Source organism: Centropristis striata, chromosome 17 (assembly GCF_030273125.1).
Source record: "Centropristis striata isolate RG_2023a ecotype Rhode Island chromosome 17, C.striata_1.0, whole genome shotgun sequence".
Taxonomy (NCBI): Eukaryota; Metazoa; Chordata; class Actinopteri; order Perciformes; family Serranidae; genus Centropristis; species Centropristis striata.
Window position 1 is genome coordinate 3,763,589 of NC_081533.1, and position 17,280 is coordinate 3,780,868.

The following is a 17,280-nucleotide window of genomic DNA, read 5'->3' on the forward strand; positions in this document are numbered from 1 at the left end:
CTGACAAGAGAAAAAAAGTGACATAAAGCCAACAGTGATGTTCTGGCCAATCACAGCACAGTCACAGAAGTGGGCGTGGCCTAAAGTGGGTTGACGCCTTTCTTGTGATGGTGCAGAGAACAGACACAGAGACAAAGAGAGAGAAGAAAAGGAGCAGAAGAGGAGAGTAAACCGCTGCTGGATCCTGTTTCTGAGCAAACATCTGGTGAGTTCACACTTTATTTTCTGCTCTGTTTTCTTTATGTTGTTCTTCTCCTGCAGCTGTTAACCTTTCTCCTTCTTCTTGTTGACACGGGAAGTTCTTCTTCTGGACTTTAGATCACGCTGTGTGTTGTAGAGTTCAGTGCTTACTGAAGTGCTTTTAATGTGAGCTGCAATGAGATTACGCTTGATACATAAAGGTCAGATAAGACATTTCTGCAGTGGTGCTGTGTGTGTGTGTGTGTGTGTGTGTGTGTGTGTGTGTGTGTGGTGGTTAGAGCACATCAACATGTCAGAATGAAGCACACACTCATTAGACTCTAAAACACAAAGTATTCACATGAATGTTGTGTTGTTTCTGTCTTCATCTTATTTGGAAAAGCAAAAATCCATCTTTGTCTCACCACACACACACACACACACACACACACACACCGCCAAGAGAGAGGAGCAACTATTTACACAGAGACTCTCAAACTGTTGACACATTAGGCTGCTATCAAAAAGAAGACACATGGAGAAACAGTCGACACTGGAGGGAACTTTTGATCTAGAACAGTTGTAATAAAACAGGTAAAAGCCCAAGGATGGCTCAAGATGTTCATGTTTATTCAGGATATATATGTTTATATATTTATTTATATCCTCATCGTGTGTCTCTGTTTGTTGACTTCACAGCTCAAGAGACACTTCTGACTCCAGGACGTACGTCTGAAAGAAGAAGAAGAAGAAGAATGAGTCCTCCAAGAAAGGTCAGATCACTCTAATGAACTTGAGTTTGTGTTTGTGTGTTTTTTTTAATTCTGTTCTCTTTACTTTAGATATAATCTCCTCTTTAGACCCCGTAGTATTAGTGTTTTATTGTTAGTATTAATATTTTATAAGATCAGTTTTTCAATTATTTTAAATATTCGAAAAACTGATTAAATTATGATATGAATAGTTTTTAATTAAAGTTTGACGTTTGTTTTGAATGAAATATTATTCAAATATAATAAGAATATTTAATTCAGATTTCTAAATATAGAATATTGTGTACATTTTTTAATTTGTTTTTATTGTTATGACATTTAATATGAGTTGTATAAGTATTATAATATTATTAAAGGGATTAAAAAAGAAATACAATATAAATATTGTACTTGTTGTTCAACAAGATATATGAATACTATTTAATTATTATTATTATGTAGAGTATTATTAAGGTATTTTATACTATATACTTTATAATGTCCATCCAACTGTCCCATAGAGACTAATGAGAACTGGGAACAGACATTTCTAGAAGAAAAACACAGTTTTCTAACCTGCAATGTTGCTCACATTTTTTTTGCTACAGACATTAAACGTACATCAACGCGTTCAGGGGAGATTTATCTCTCTGATGAGACTAATATTTTGTTGTTTGTTTGTTTGACTTAGGTTTTTGAGAAAACAAGAGCAGTTTGAGAGGTGTGGTTTCCATTAAATGACTCTCTCAGCTGTTAGATATCAGCTGATAGTCTGTGCCCCTCCCCTCTCCACTCATCACCATAGCAACCAGCCAGCATGAGTGAGCCAGGACAGGATGACCCAGGTCTTCAAAATAAAAACCCATAAAGTAACTATATCTAATAATGTGGGTGCCTTTGATCTCATTGGCTTACTTTAACTCATAAAAAGCATATTACTATGTCAAACAATATGGGAATAAATGAATCAAATCTGCATTGATGGACAGGAAAAGTTTTATTCAGCAGGCAGATTAATACCGACGATTCTGCAGAATTAATGAAACAGCACAAGAAATGCACATGTAAACCACAGACTGACTCTCCACCCCCCATCCAGACATGTTTATTATCTCAAAACAATCTGTGTTTCTTCCAAACTTGGCCTTCACTATTTGGACGTTCCTCCCCTACTCCCACAATCTTTCAAGGCCCTAGTTAGGACAGGCTGAGCCTTGTGATGTTTCACTCATCTAGTTACCTAGTGGGATCCAGTTCCCACCAGATCACATGAACCCGGTTCCCAGAACATTTTTTGACAAAAAGATGATTAATTTTGATATTGTTCTGTTGCTTCCAGTAGCTACTTTATTTCTTCACCAGAACGTCCCCCCTCCCTTACTGTCGCCCCTGGTTACACTCACAACTGGCTGTGCTTTCAAGTCTTGATAGGGGAAAACAAAATATTGACCTGAGTCTGTCGGGGACCTTGTGTTCCCAAGCTCAGGCCAGAAGAAGAGATAACGATGAGACTAGGAAAATATAGAAAATGTGTTATTTACTTTTTTTGGTATTTGCGAAACACATAGAATGATTTGAGTAATTTAAATTTCCTTCCACACTTGCTTTGTATAAATGTATGTTTATTTTTATTGCAACAATCCAAAAGAATCACAGATACTGTCCAGAATAAAGGTACTGCTTGTCAAAATATACGCTGAAAGGAAAATATTACTTAGTAACATTGACTTGAACATTGAGGGTTATGTTGTACAGACGTGATCTAAATATTACTGATGGTTTTAGATAGCTTGCTTGACCATCGCATCTCACTCACACTCTCTCTTTTTCATTTTGTCTGTTGCTATAGAAACCAGGAGAACGCGAGCGACTCAAACATCACCGCTGTGAGCTCTGTGTTCACCAATGGGTTCACACTGGAGAGAAACCGTACAGCTGTGACCAATGTGGGAACGCTTTCACCACGACACAGAGCCTGAGACGACATCAACGTGTTCACAACGGAGAGAAACCGTACAGCTGTGACCAGTGTGGGAACGCTTTCACCACGACACAAAGCCTGAGAAAACATCAACACATTCACACTGGAGAGAAACCCTACAGCTGTGACCAGTGTGAAAAAACTTTTTCGCAAAGAGGTCACCTTGTTGCTCACCGACGCATTCACACTGGAGAGAAACCGTACAGCTGCGACCAGTGTGGGAACGCTTTCACCACAACACAAAGCCTGAGACAACATCAACACATTCACACTGGAGAGAAACCCTACAGCTGTGACCAGTGTGGAAGCGATTTCAACACGGCAAATGGCCTGAGACGACATCAACGTGTTCACAGCGGAGAGAAACCGTACAGCTGCGACCAGTGTGGCAGTACTTTTTCACAAAGGTACCACCTTAATGTTCACCAACGGGTTCACACTGGAGAGAAACCGTACAGCTGTGACCAGTGTGAAAAAACGTTTTCGAATGGAAGTAACCTTGTTAATCACCGACGCGTTCACACTGGAGAGAAACCATACAGCTGTGACCAGTGTGGCAGTACTTTTTCAGAAAGACACAGCCTGAATGTTCACCAACGGGTTCACACCGGGGAGAAACCGTACAGTTGTGACCAGTGTGAAAAAACATTTTCGCAAAGAAGTAACCTTGTTCTTCACCAACGTGTTCACACTGGAGAGAAACCGTACAGCTGTGACTAATATGGCCATGCTTTCACTAGTGCAAAGAGCCTGCGACGACATCAACGCAGTCATACTGTAGACAAACCGTATTAGTTTGACCAATGTGGGTAAATGTCTTCTCATAGTAGAACCTTTAAAGCTCACCAGTTATTTCAAAGGATGTCTCATTTACCGTTTTTAGAGCCAAGCTAGCTATTTCTTCATGCCTCCTCTCCATGTGCTGTGTTGTTACATTCTGAGCTTCCCTCTGAAACTAAAGACTGAAAACAGTAACTGAGTCTGACTGCAGTGGTTTGATCCAGTGAGGAGGAAGAGGAGATGAATAAACAGAGAGAGAACTGTCATTCTCAGCATCAACATGGTCATTATTATTAATTATCTGACACCAGTAAGATAATAAATATCATTAAAACCTGCACAGCCTGTAATCGGTGTTGGAATGTAACTTATTACATTTACTCAAGTACTGTACTTAAGCAAAATAATACGTTAGTTTTACTTAAGTACAATATTTCCATTTTAATTCACTCTATACTTATAATCCACTACATTTAACTGAAAGCTTTAGTTATTTTACCAGTTAAGCTTTAACATGAAAAAAATGTTTAAATAAATATGTATTGAAGATTCTTACATGAATCCAGGATTAAACACCTGAAAAAAGACATTTTTAATCTGGATTTTTATTCTCTGTTAAGTTTCTATTATTTAGAATTTTTATTGTATTTCAATGTGTTGACTTGTATTTGGTTTCCTGTATTTTTATTCTTGCCATATATATTGTTGGGGATGGATTGATATGATAAACTCTGTAACTTTAGTTAAGTGCTCCACGTCAGCAGTGTTTGCATTACTGCTGGAAAACATGTTTATATGTCTGGATCGATACAGATGTTCACATCTGCACTGACTAACCAAACATGGATCATCACACGTCTCCAGCTTGGAGGGACAAAGTGCGTCTCTCTGCAAATAACATCTGCGTGCCATGGGACCATCAACTCAATGAATTCTTGTAACTTGGTCAGATCTTCTTGATCCTATTTGGCTGATAGAACTCTGTCCCTATCCAGCTGAACAGTGTGATGTGACTCTGTACATGATTGCTGATTATTCCATATATTATCTTTGATTAAAAAAAACTTAAAGACAAGCAAGTTTTAAATAATTTTTATTTCTCAGAAAGGAATCACTCAATAAATTCCTCAACAGGCATTTTCATGGATTTTAAAATTTGACCAATTTTGACAAAAATCAACATTTTAAAATTTGACAAATTTTGACAAAAACTACATGCTTTAAAATGACTTTTTTTTTTTTTTTTTTTCTCCACATCCCTTAATAATTTCTGGCCATAGCATTCTCTAATATGTATCAACAGACTATAATAGGGGCATCTCAAACATTTTTAGGCATTTTAAAAATTGACCAATTATGACTTTTTTAAAAATTTTGGACATGCCTTAATTTGATGGTTTTCTGTAATTTCTTGCCATACTATGCACTAATATGTATCAATAGACTGTAGTTGGGCAATTTCAAGCATTTTAGGCATTTTTTAAAGTTGATCGATTTTTACAGAAATTGAAAATCTATAGTATGACTTTTTTCAAATTTTGGACAACCCTTAATATGTTTTTTTCTGCAATTTCTGGCCATACTCATATCTAAACATCAGACACAGACATGAAGGTGGTTGGACAGACTGGTCTAAAGAGCTGGTTCTGTGGTTGGAGCCAGGTTGGACACACTGGAGGAGGTGGTGGGGAGATGACCTGTCAACATGTTCCAGGCCATCCTGAAATACCCAGATCATCCGCTACACAAAACCTTTATGGACCAAAAAACAGCAGTGGACGGCTCCTCTCTCTCCGTTGCAGGACAGAGAGATACAACAGAGCCTTCTCTCCTACAGCCATCAGGCTGTCTCACTCTAACAGAGAAAACAGACTCACTGAATTTACCCTCAGGGATAAAAAAAAAAAAAAAAAAAAAGGAATTTTGATTGATTTGACTATAATTGGGCCATTTTAGGCATTTTGAAAGTTGATCACTTTTGAAAAAAAATCGACATGCTATAGTTTGACGTTTTTTGTTGACCAAATTTTTTACATTCCATAAAATGTGTTTTTCTGTCATTTGTGGCTATACTATGCTCTAATATCAATCAATAGACTATAATTGGGTCATTTTAAAAAAAATTTAAGCATTTTTAAATTTCACCATTTTGACAAAAAACAACATGCTATAGTATGACTTTTTTGTTGTCGTCCAATTCTTGGACATCCAATAATATGGTGTTTTTCTACATACATACATACAATTTAGCTGTATTTATTATATTACTGATGTCAGATAATTAAAGATAATGATCAACTGAGAAAGCTTCTTTGTGTCCAAACATTTAATGAAAATATTTAAAAAAACAGGATTATTAAAGCAACAACTTGAGATATATAAAATCATGTTTACAACAATATTTTGATTTTGTCAGAATGTCTAAAGAATAAAGGTTTGTTGAGTCTAAGTTTGAACTCTGGAGTGTTTTTGTGTCTCTGTTTATTCATCTCCTCTTCCTCCTCACTGGATCAAACCACCGCAGTAAGACTCAGTTACTGCTGTCAGTCTTTAGTTTCAGAGGGAAGCTCAGAATATAACAACACAGTACATGGAGAGGAGGCATGAAGAAATAACTAGCTTGACTATAAAAATGGTGAAGAAGACTTTGTGTGAGCGCATTGGTGAGCTTTAAGGTTACCAGTCTGAGAAAACATTTTCCCACATTGCTCACACCAGTAAGGTTTCTCTCCAGTGTGAATGCGTTGGTGAACTTTAAGGGAACTACTCTGAGAAAACCTTTTCCCACATTGTTCACACCAGTACGGTTTCTCTCCAGTGTGAATGCGTTGGTGCACTTTAAGGTGACTACTCCGAGAAAACCTTTTCCCACATTGTTCACACCAGTACGGTTTCTCTCCCATGTGAACTTGTATATGTTCTCTCAGATTCTGTGCTGTGGTGAAAGCCTTCCGACATTGGTAGCAGCCGTACGGCTTTGCTCCAATGTGAATGGGTTGATGTTGTCTCAGGCCCTGTGATGTGGTGAAAGCTTTTACACATTGATCACAGTTGTACAGTTTCTCTCCAGTATGACTACGTTCATGGTTTCTCAGGCTCTGTGCCGTGGTGAAAGCTTTCCCACATTGGTCACAGCTGTACGGCTTCTCTCCAGTGTGAATGCGTTGATGTCGTCTCAGGGTCGTTGCCATGGTGAAAGCGCTCCCACACTGGTCACAGCTGTACGGTTTCTCCCCAGTATGAATACGATAATGTTGCCTCAGGGTCTGTGTTGTGGTGAAAATGTTCCCACACTGGTCACAGCTGTACGGTTTCTCTCCAGTATGAATGCGTTGATGTTGTCTCAGGCTCTGTGTCGTGGTGAAGACGTTCCCACACTGGTCACAGCTGTAAGGTTTCTCCCCAGTGTGAACCTGTAGGTGACGCCTTAAACTTCGAGCTGTGGTGAAGGATTTGTCACACAGCTGACAGCAGTGATGTTTGAGTCCCTCTCTTTCTCCCGGTTTCTATAGCAACAAACAGACAGAAAGAGTGAGGGTCAGTTTGAGGCATGATAGTATGTTGCTTTTCAAGAATTATCACTTTGTGTTTAGTGTTTTTTATAATTTTGTTTTTTATAGTTTATAATGGGTGTGTATTGGACTGAATGTTCAGAGTTAGAGTGGATGACATCACAGCTTGAGTGAAGAGAGGCTGGGACAATTTAAAAAAAAAACTTTGCTGGTTCCCACAGCTTGTTCTCTTCATACACAGGGTTATGCCATGAAACAAGAACACATTTTTAGGGAAGATTGAAGAGAAATGTTTGCTCTTCTCAGACATTCTCTGTACAGCACTTTGGAGACGTTTTTCTTGTTTAAATGTGCTATACAAATAAAGTGGATTGGATTCTACTCTGGAATCAATGGGACGTACAGATTTCTTTCAGTGAGTCTGAATGTCACAGAAACTCCAATCCAAACGATAGAAACTAATGAGAACTAGGACCAGACATTTCTAGAAGTAACAGAGAAAGACAGTTTTCTAACCCACCTCCTTGCTGACATATTTTTTTACAAGACAAGTGAAAATTACATTAACCTTCATCAGAAAATTTTCTTCTCGATGATAATAATATTTTGTTGTTATGACTCACCATGTTTGAAAAAAATAAGAGCAGTTTGAGAGGTGAGCTCTCCATTGAATGACCTTTCTCAGCTGTTAGATATAGTGTGCCCCTCCCCTCTCCACTCTGCTGCTCTAATCACAGCAGCAACCAGCAGAGGCAGGATGAGCCAGGCCTTCAAAATAAAAGCCCAGAATGGTATCTGGACAATATGCAAAAGTGCAAAGCATTGTGGGATCAGTGAGCCTCATTGTTCTCTGTGATGATTCTCCTGAGGACTCATGAAACAACAACAGAGTCTCATCAGGATGAAACCAGGAAACACTAAATACTCAAAGATTTTTTCAGCATCAAGAAGAAACCTGCAGCGGTTCAAACGGATGATTTTACTCTTTATGGTTTCATTAATATTCACACATGTATGTGTCTAAGTTCTGTCTGCACCAACTTACATTCACACAAACAGATGTCGCCATTTTTATCTGCAGGGAGCAGAGAAGAGTCTGATTCTAATAAAGTTACACAGAGAAGGAAAAGTTCAATAAACTACTTTTGATTTGATGGAAAAGGGAACTAAAGCTGGAGCTTTTTAGAGCTGATGGAAGTGAATGTGATCAGAGTTTATTAAAGCTGGAACCAGTCTGTAGTTTGTCCCTCACAACAAAGAAAAACACGTGAACACAAAGCCTGGAGCGGTTTGAACCGGTTTTACAAACTCACATTCACACATGAACAACCAGGAACCCCTCCCCCACTGAGCCGGACCCCCCAAAGAGACCTGATTCAGGATTAAATGCCTCCAGGAACAAAGAAAACCGTTTTTAAGAAACTCCTCCGACTGCAATCTGCTACTTTGGAGCTCAAACACACAAAGAAAACAGAAAGTATTTCATCTGTTCCACTCACTTCAGAGCTCGAGCCTGCTGCTGGTCTACTGGGGACCTCCGGGTCCTGGTTCTCCTCCATTCCGCTCTGTGCTTCTCCTGCTCCTGACCTCCGCTGGGACTGCTGGACTTTAGATCCTGGTCTGGACAACTCCCTCACGGCTTTGTAGCGTCTCGTTAAGCCCCGCCCACACCCGGTGCGTCTTCTTCTCCTGTTTTTGCCGGTTTGCAAACAGCTTTCAGGATCATTAGCGCCACCTTCTGACAGGAGCGTGGATCAGATTTAATTCTTTATTTTACTATACATATATAGGACAAAAATAAACAATAAATACCGTTCCTATATTCTCCTGATGAGTCATGTTTTATGTTAAAATATAAATATTGAATTATTCTAGTAATGATTAATTTAATCTGAATTTGATGTTTTTCTTTTGCCGTCTGTTTCTGAGAATCAATAAATTATGAGTTGATCCTCTGTTTCCTGTTCCAACACTGACACATTTACACAATATCATAAATGTTTTATTATTCAGACCAGTGTGTCCAAATCTGCTCCAGATAACATCAGAAACCAGAAAGAGATCTTTAAAGACCGTCATTGTCATTAGACTTTGAAATTGTGGTGGCCTCTCTCTCTCTCTCTCTCTCTCTCTCTCTCTCTCTCCAAAAAAAAGAACATATACATAAACATATAAAGATGACACAGTGTGAAATATAGAAAACAGTAAAAACTGCTTTAAAATAGATTTTACTTCTGTATATACATGTGCAGTTTATTTACAGGGAGATAGTTGTTGAAAGTTTAATAAATAACTTTTATTTTCAGTTTGTTTGTTCCTGTAGAAACGCAGCATCAGTTCCTGTGGGGGCGGGGCCTGTTTCAGTCATTGTCGGGTCTTTTTGACCAGGCATGAGGTGTTGGAGGTCCAAGTGAGGTGGTTTAACACGTTGACTCCAAGGAAGGGGGAGGTGGTCACTTGTCTTTGTTCTCCTGAAGTCAACCATCGTCTCCTTTGTCTTGGAGGTGTGAAGGAGCAGGTTGTTGTCCCGACACCACTCAGTCACATGTTGCACCTCCAGCCTGCACGCCGTCTCCTCAGTCCCACTATTGTTGTGTCACCTGTGAGTTGAATGATGCAGCTGGAGGTGTGGATGGGGCTGCAGTCATGTGTGAAGAGTGTGAGGAGCCTGTGGTCGGTTTGTGTTCTCAGAGCACTTCATGACTGATGCTGTTAACGACACTGTGCCACAGTCATTCAGGCTCTTCACAGAAGTCTTTTCAGGCTCTGGAATGATGGTGGAGGACTGAGGCATGTGGGAACAAAAGCTGCTTCAAGTGAGAGGATGAATATTTCAGTAAACACCTCGGTGAGCTGTTGGGCTCCATCTCACAGCTCAAAACTGTTTTCACTATCATAAACACAGAATATACTCGTTGTTTGCAGAACTGTGATGAATATAATTAAGTATTATTGCAGCAGAGTTTTGAGTTTTAATGTTTTATTTCATCATTCATGACTGAACGACTCTGATGTGTTATTGATACACGGCCTTCATTCAAGGTTTGATTATCACTTTATATCAGTCGGCTCATAATATCTGTTGTATTCATTGGATTTCTCAATGAAAAATGTCGAGTTCAGCTAATATTCCACTGACGGTAATATTAAGAAACATTAAAATCCAGACGAAGGAGCTGCTTCATGTGAGCAGCATTTTACTGTTGTCAGCATAGGGCTCATTTTAACTGCAGAATATGCTGTTATGTACTAATTTATTGAGGAATTTAACAAATGATTCCTTAGCGAGAAATAAAAAGTATTTAAAACATGCTTTTCTTTAAGTAACTTTAATACAAGTTGATATATTGAAAAAATACAAAGATTATAATGAGTATACAAGTCAGACAAGAATAGCAATCATGTAGAAACAGAGTCACATCACACTGTTCAGCTGGATAGGGACAGAGTTCTATCAGCCAAATAGGATCAAGAAGATCTGACCAAGTTACAAGAATTCATTGAGTTGATGGTCCGATGGCACGCAGATGTTATTTGCAGAGAGACGCACTTTGTCCCTCCAAGCTGGAGACGTGTGATGATCCATGTTTGGTTAGTCAGTGCAGATGTGAACATCTGTATTGATCCAGACATATAAACATGTTTTCCAGCAGTAATGCAAACACTGCTGATGTGGAGAACTTAACTCAAAGGAACTGAAGTTACAGAGTTTAGTAGTTACAGAAAAAAATAATAGAAAACCAAATACAAGTCAACACATTGAAATAAAATAAAAAATTCTAAAATAAAAAAGCACAACACAGAATGAAAATCCAGATAAAAAAAATCTTTTTTTCAGTTGTTTAATCTTGGATTCATGTCAGAATCTTCAATAATTGAACATTTAAAAAAAATCATGTTAAATCTCAACTGGTAAAATAACTAAAGATGCCAGTTAAATGTAGTGGGTTATAAGTATAGAGTGAATTAAAATGGAAATATTCAACTTACGACTCCCAAAAAACTTTGCTTAAGTACAGTACTTGAACAAATGTCGTAAGTTACATTCCAGCACCGATTACAGGCTGTGCAGGTTTTAATGCTATTTATTATGTTACTGGTGTCAGATCATTAATAATAATGACCATATTGATGCTGACAATGAAAGTAACAATAGATCAATATTTAAAATGATATTTTGATTTTTTTTCATAATTCCAAAAGAATGAAGGTTTGTTCAGTCTAAAGCCTGATTTCCACCGGGCGCGTTACTGCAGCGTCACGTCAGCGTCGCATTCGCCGTTGCAAATAGGTAACACTCTAATCAATGAGAGCATTTCCACCGGGTGCGCTGCGTAACGTTACTGCAGCGTCTCAGCAGCGTCTCTACGCGAGCATTAGGCAGGACTTCTATTTCTCCGCGAGACGCTGCCAAATCGCGTAAATCTCAACAGAGCAGATCGCACCAGACAGGAAGTCCGACTCAGAATCAGCGTAAAACACTTCCGCCCCCTTTCAAAATAAAACACAATATGCAGTTCATGCAGCCTAAAACTACTTCACATCAACATTATGTTATGACCGGAGCATCAGATCAGCAATCAATCAATCAATCAATCAATCAATCAATCAATCAATCAATCAAAGGGTCTCAGAGGATCGGCGACACGGACGACAAGAGACTGATTGTTGAAGTGGAACATCATACAATCATTTATGACATAACATATTGTTTTTATAAGGATAGATGGTCAGATCAACAGATCTTTCACGTCAGAAAAGCAAAGTAAGCTGTTGGTTGTTGTTGTTGTTGTTTACTTTACACACACAGTTTATCCATAGACTTTATAAATAGAGTTTAGAGTTTATCACGGGATCTTGCGGTCTCCCGTATGGTCAGGATTATCGCGTGATAACGTTATCTCGCGTGTATACGACCGGCTCGCTAAGCTGACGTGACGCGCCCGGTGTGAATTGACGCCGGGCAGAAGACGCAGCAAAACCGCGGTGGAGCCGTGCTGCTGCTGTAACGCGCCCGGTGGAAATCCCCAGTAAGTTGGAAATCTGGAGTGTTTTTGTGTGTCTGTTTATTCATCTCCTCTTCCTCCTCACTGGATCAAACCACCTCAGTCAGACTCAGTTACTGCTGTCAGTCTTTAGTTTCAGAGAGAAGTTCAGAATATAACAACACAGCACATGAAGAGGAGGCATGAATAAATAACTAGCTTGGTTCTAAAAAGGCTTAAGAAGACTTTGTGTGAATGCGTTGGTGTTTTTAAAGGATACTCATCTCAGAAAATGTTTTCCCACATTGGTCACACCAGTATGGTTTCTCTCCAGTGTCAACTCGTAAGTGGACTTTAAGGTCACCACTTTGTGAAAAGGTTTTCCCACATTGTTCACACCAGTATGGTTTCTCTCCAGTGTGAACACGTCGGTGAACATTAAGGTGGTCACTATGTGAAAAGGTATTACCACACTGGCTACATCTGTACGGTTTCTCTCCAGTGTGAACACGTTGATGTCGTCTAAGGCTCTGTGCCGTGGTGAAATCACTCCCACACTGGTCACACCAGTATGGTTTGTCTCCAGTGTGAACTCGTAAGTGGACTTTAAGGTCACCACTTTGTGAAAAGGTTTTCCCACATTGTTCACACCAGTATGGTTTCTCTCCAGTGTGAACACGTTGATGTCGTCTCAGGCTCTGTGCCGTGGTGAAATCACTCCCACACTGGTCACAGCTGTAGGGCTTCTCTCCAGTGTGAACCCGTCGGTGAACATTAAGGCTGTCACTTTGTGAAAAAGTATTACCACACTGGTCGCAGCTGTACGGTTTCTCTCCAGTGTGAACACGTCGGTGAACATTAAGGTGGTCACTTTGTGAAAAAGTATTACCACACTGGTCGCAGCTGTACGGTTTCTCTCCAGTGTGAACACGTTGATGTCGTCTTAGGCTCTGTGCCGTGGTGAAATCACTCCCACACTGGTCACAGCTGTAGGGCTTCTCTCCAGTGTGAACGCGTCGGTGAGCAACAAGGTGACCTTTTTGTGAAAAAGTTTTCTCACACTGCTCACAGCTGTACGGTTTCTCTCCAGTGTGAACACGTTGATGTTGTCTCAGGACCTGTGCCGTGGTGAAAGCGTTCCCACACTGGTCACAGCTGTACGGCTTCTCTCCAGAGTGAATTAGTTTATGTTGTCTCAGGCTCTTTGCCGTGGTGAAATCACTCCCACACTGGTCACAGCTGTAGGGCTTCTCTCCAGTGTGAACGCGTCGGTGAGCAACAAGGTGACCTCTTTGTGAAAAAGTTTTCTCACACTGCTCACAGCTGTACGGTTTCTCTCCAGTGTGAACACGTTGATGTTGTCTCAGGACCTGTGCCGTGGTGAAAGCTTTCCCACATTGGTCACAGCTGTACGGTTTCTCTCCAGTGTGAACCCATTGGTGAACCTTCAGGCTTCCAGCTGTTGTGAAGGATTTCTCACAGAGCTCACAGCGGTGATGCTTGAGTCCCTCTCGTTCTCCCAGTTTCTATAGCAACAGACAAAAAGAAAAAGAGAGAGTGTGAGTGAGATGCTATGGTGAAGCAATCTATCTAAAACCATCAGTAATATTTAGATCACGTCTGTACAACATAACCCTCAATGTTCAAGTCAATGTTACTAAGTAATATTTTCCTTTCAGCTTATTTTTTGACAAGCAGTACCTTAATTCTGGACAGTACCTGTGGTTCTTTTGGATTGTTGCAATAAAAATAAACATACATTTATACAAAGTAAGTGTGGAAGGAAATTTAAATTACTCAAATCATTCTATGTGTTTCATATTTATTCATGAGCATCACAAATACCAAAAAAAGTAAATAACACATTTTCTATATTTTCCTAGTCTCATCATTATCTCTTTTTCCGGCCTGAGCTTGGGAACACAAGGTCCCCGACAGACTCAGGTCAATATTTTGTTTTCCCCTATCAAGACTTGCGAGCACAGCCAGTTGTGAGTGTAACCAGGGGCAACAGTAAGGGAGGGGGGAAGTTCTGGTGAAGAAATAAAGTAGCTACTGGAAGCAACAGAACAATATCAAAATGAATCATCTTTTTGTCAAAAAATGTTCTGGGAACCGGGTTCATGTGATCTGGTGGGAACTGGATCCCACTAGGTTACTAGATGAGTGAAACATCACAAGGCTCAGCCTGTCCTAACTAGGGCCTTGAAAGATTGTGGGAGTAGGGGAGGAACGTCCAAATAGTGAAGGCCAAGTTTGGAAGAAACACGGATTGTTTTGAGATAATAAACATGTCTGGATGGGGGGTGGAGAGTCAGTCTGTGGTTTACATGTGCATTTCTTGTGCTGTTTCATTAATTCTGCAGAATCGTCGGTATTAATCTGCCTGCTGAATAAAACTTTTCCTGTCCATCAATGCAGATTTGATTCATTTGTTCCCATATTGTTTGACATAGTAATATGCTTTTTATGAGTTAAAGTAAGTCAATGAGATCAAAGGCACCCACATTATTAGATATAGTTACTTTATGGGTTTTTATTTTGAAGACCTGGTTGCTATGGTGATGAGTGGAGAGGGGAGGGGCACAGACTATCAGCTGATATCTAACAGCTGAGAAAGTCATTTAATGGAAATCACACCTCTAGAACTGCTCTTGTTTTCTCAAAAACCTAAGTCCTAACAACAAAATATTAATCTCATCAGAGAGATAAATCTCCCCTGAACGCGTTGATGTACGTTTAATGTCTGTAGCAAAAAAAATGTGAGCAACATTGCAGGTTAGAAAACTGTGTTTTTCTTCTAGAAATGTCTGTTCCCAGTTGTCATTAGTCTCTATGGGACAGTTGGATGGACATTATAAAATATTAATACTAATAATAAAACACTAATACTACGGGGTCTAAAGAGGAGATTATATCTAAAGTAAAGAGAACAAAATTGAAAAAAAAAAAACACACAAACACAAACTCATGTTCATTAGAGTGATCTGACCTTTCTGGGAGGACTCATTCTTCTTCTTCTTCTTTCAGACGTACGTCCTGGAATCAGAAGTGTCTCGTGAAACAGATGAGCTGTGAAGTCAACAAACAGAGACACACGATGAGGATATAAATAAATATATAAACATATATATCCTGAATAAACATGAACATCCTGAGCCATCCTTGGGCTTTTACCTGTTTTATTACAACTGTTCTAGATCAAAAGTTCCCTCCAGTGTCGACTGTTTCTCCATGTGTCTTCTTTTTGATAGCAGCCTAATGTGTCAACAGTTTACCTAATGTGTCAACAGTGTGTCAACACACACACACACACACACACAACCACACACACACACACACCACTGCAGAAATGTCGTATCTGACCTTTATGTATCAAGCGTAATCTCATTGCAGCTCACATTAAAAGCACTTCAGTAAGCACTGAACTCTACAACACACAGCGTGATCTAAAGTCCAGAAGAAGAACTTCCCGTGTCAACAAGAAGAAGGAGAAAGGTTAACAGCTGCAGGAGAAGAACAACATAAAGAATACAGAGCAGAAAATAAAGTGTGAACTCACCAGATGTTTGCTCAGAAACAGGATCCAGCAGCGGTTTACTCTCCTCTTCTGCTCCTTTTCTTCTCTCTCTTTGTCTCTGTGTCTGTTCTCTGCACGTCATAAGAAAGGTGTCGACCCACTTTAGGCCACGCCCACTTCTGTGACTGTGCTGTGATTGGCCAGAACATCACAGTTGGCTTTATGTCACTTTTTTCTCTCTTGTTATGTTTCTGCAGCCTTCAGTCCCCCTGCTGTGGCTGTCTTTAATCTACACTCAGTTTCAGGGTCTTTTTGTGCTCTTTTTACATTTTCCTCACTGTGTCCTTGTATTTCACTGCAATATATAAAATATATGTAAATATATAAGTTCTGCAGCTCTATGGAATCAGCACCTAATTATTAATATAAAAATGTTCATTAATCATACATTTTAAAAACATGTTCATGTTAAATGTCACCCTGAAAAATAACAAAAGCTGTCAGTTATATGTAGTGGATTATAAGTATAAAGTGTCATAAAATGGAAATGTTCATTCTGGTCTAAAATTAGTTTATTTTAAGCGCTGATATCTTGCCAGATATCAGCTCTTAAAATAAACTTTAATCAGCTATTTTTGTTGTTATCATTATATTTGTCCAAACAAATGTACCTTTAGTTGTACCAGGCATTAAAATGAACAAGAAACTGGAGGGATGGTCGAATATTTTTTTCCATGACTGTACATAAATAGAATAAAAATAAACAATAAATAACGTTCCTATATTCTATATTATGTTCCAGAAAGCAGGTTTTCTGAAAACCTCGAGTATGTTAACCCTGAAAGAGGGAAACTCAGCTCCGGCTGAAAAACATCTACTGCACATTGAAATAGCCACTGAATTATTTTTACTAAAATCAGTCAAATATGATTAAAATGAATTACAGTCCTTCCTGTTTGAACAATGTTCTTATTTTTCATTTCCAGCTGCTTCCACGTCAGGATCACAACTAAAGGAAATAAAGTTTAGCTTTAATACCATTTCACCAGTTTCTACCTGTAATATTAAACATGTGATGAGCAGAAACATTCCTTTGTTCTGATTGGCCGTCCAGGGTGTAGTCCCGCCCCTCGTCTATCAATGTCATCTGCGATTGGTCCAACCAATGAGTGACTGACTGTTTGTCCAAATCCTCTTTGTTGTTAATATTTTAACATCTTCAGCTGTTTGTTTCCATGACAATAATAAAAATGATCTATTTTCATATATTTGACCTCTGAATGTTTAATTTATAAGCTGAATAACTCAATTCAATATATAGTATATTTAATGAATTTTTATTTGTGGGAACTATTTAACAAATCATTCAGTTCAACAATCAGTTTGTCCAAACAAAAGAAAAAAATATTTTAATAAAATTCAACAGCGACTCAAACATGATGAACAAACATTTAAAGTAAACGTAGCAGATGAAATGAGAGCAGAAGATCTTTGTGATCATCAGCTCCATTTAAAGGTCTGATGGTGTAAATGATGAGAGCTGTAACCTGCAGACAGGTGAGACTTTCTA

The 17,280-nt window shown here is 39.1% G+C and overlaps 2 protein-coding genes across 2 annotated transcripts in view; one reads left to right on the forward strand and one right to left on the reverse strand.

Annotated features, from left to right (window-relative positions):
* Positions 1–15,788, reverse strand: part of LOC131989472 (zinc finger protein 665-like) — a 146,537-nt gene extending 130,749 nt beyond the window's left edge. The window contains exons 1-4 of the mRNA XM_059354705.1: positions 15,753–15,788; positions 15,183–15,262; positions 12,532–13,716; positions 6,374–7,106 (exon numbers count right to left, since the gene is read on the reverse strand). Of these exons, the coding sequence (XP_059210688.1) occupies positions 6,374–7,106; positions 12,532–13,716; positions 15,183–15,200 (1,936 nt within the window). The 5' untranslated portion in view covers positions 15,201–15,262; positions 15,753–15,788. The remainder of the gene's footprint in view (positions 1–6,373; positions 7,107–12,531; positions 13,717–15,182; positions 15,263–15,752) is intronic.
* On the forward strand, positions 144–4,098 carry LOC131989501 (zinc finger protein 239-like). Its single transcript, XM_059354742.1, has 3 exons — positions 144–205; positions 880–953; positions 2,782–4,098. The coding sequence occupies exons 2-3, from the start codon at positions 936–938 to the stop codon at positions 3,631–3,633; spliced, it is 870 nt and encodes a 289-aa protein (XP_059210725.1). The 5' UTR covers positions 144–205; positions 880–935; the 3' UTR covers positions 3,634–4,098.
* Positions 15,789–17,280: the final 1,492 nt, after the last annotated feature.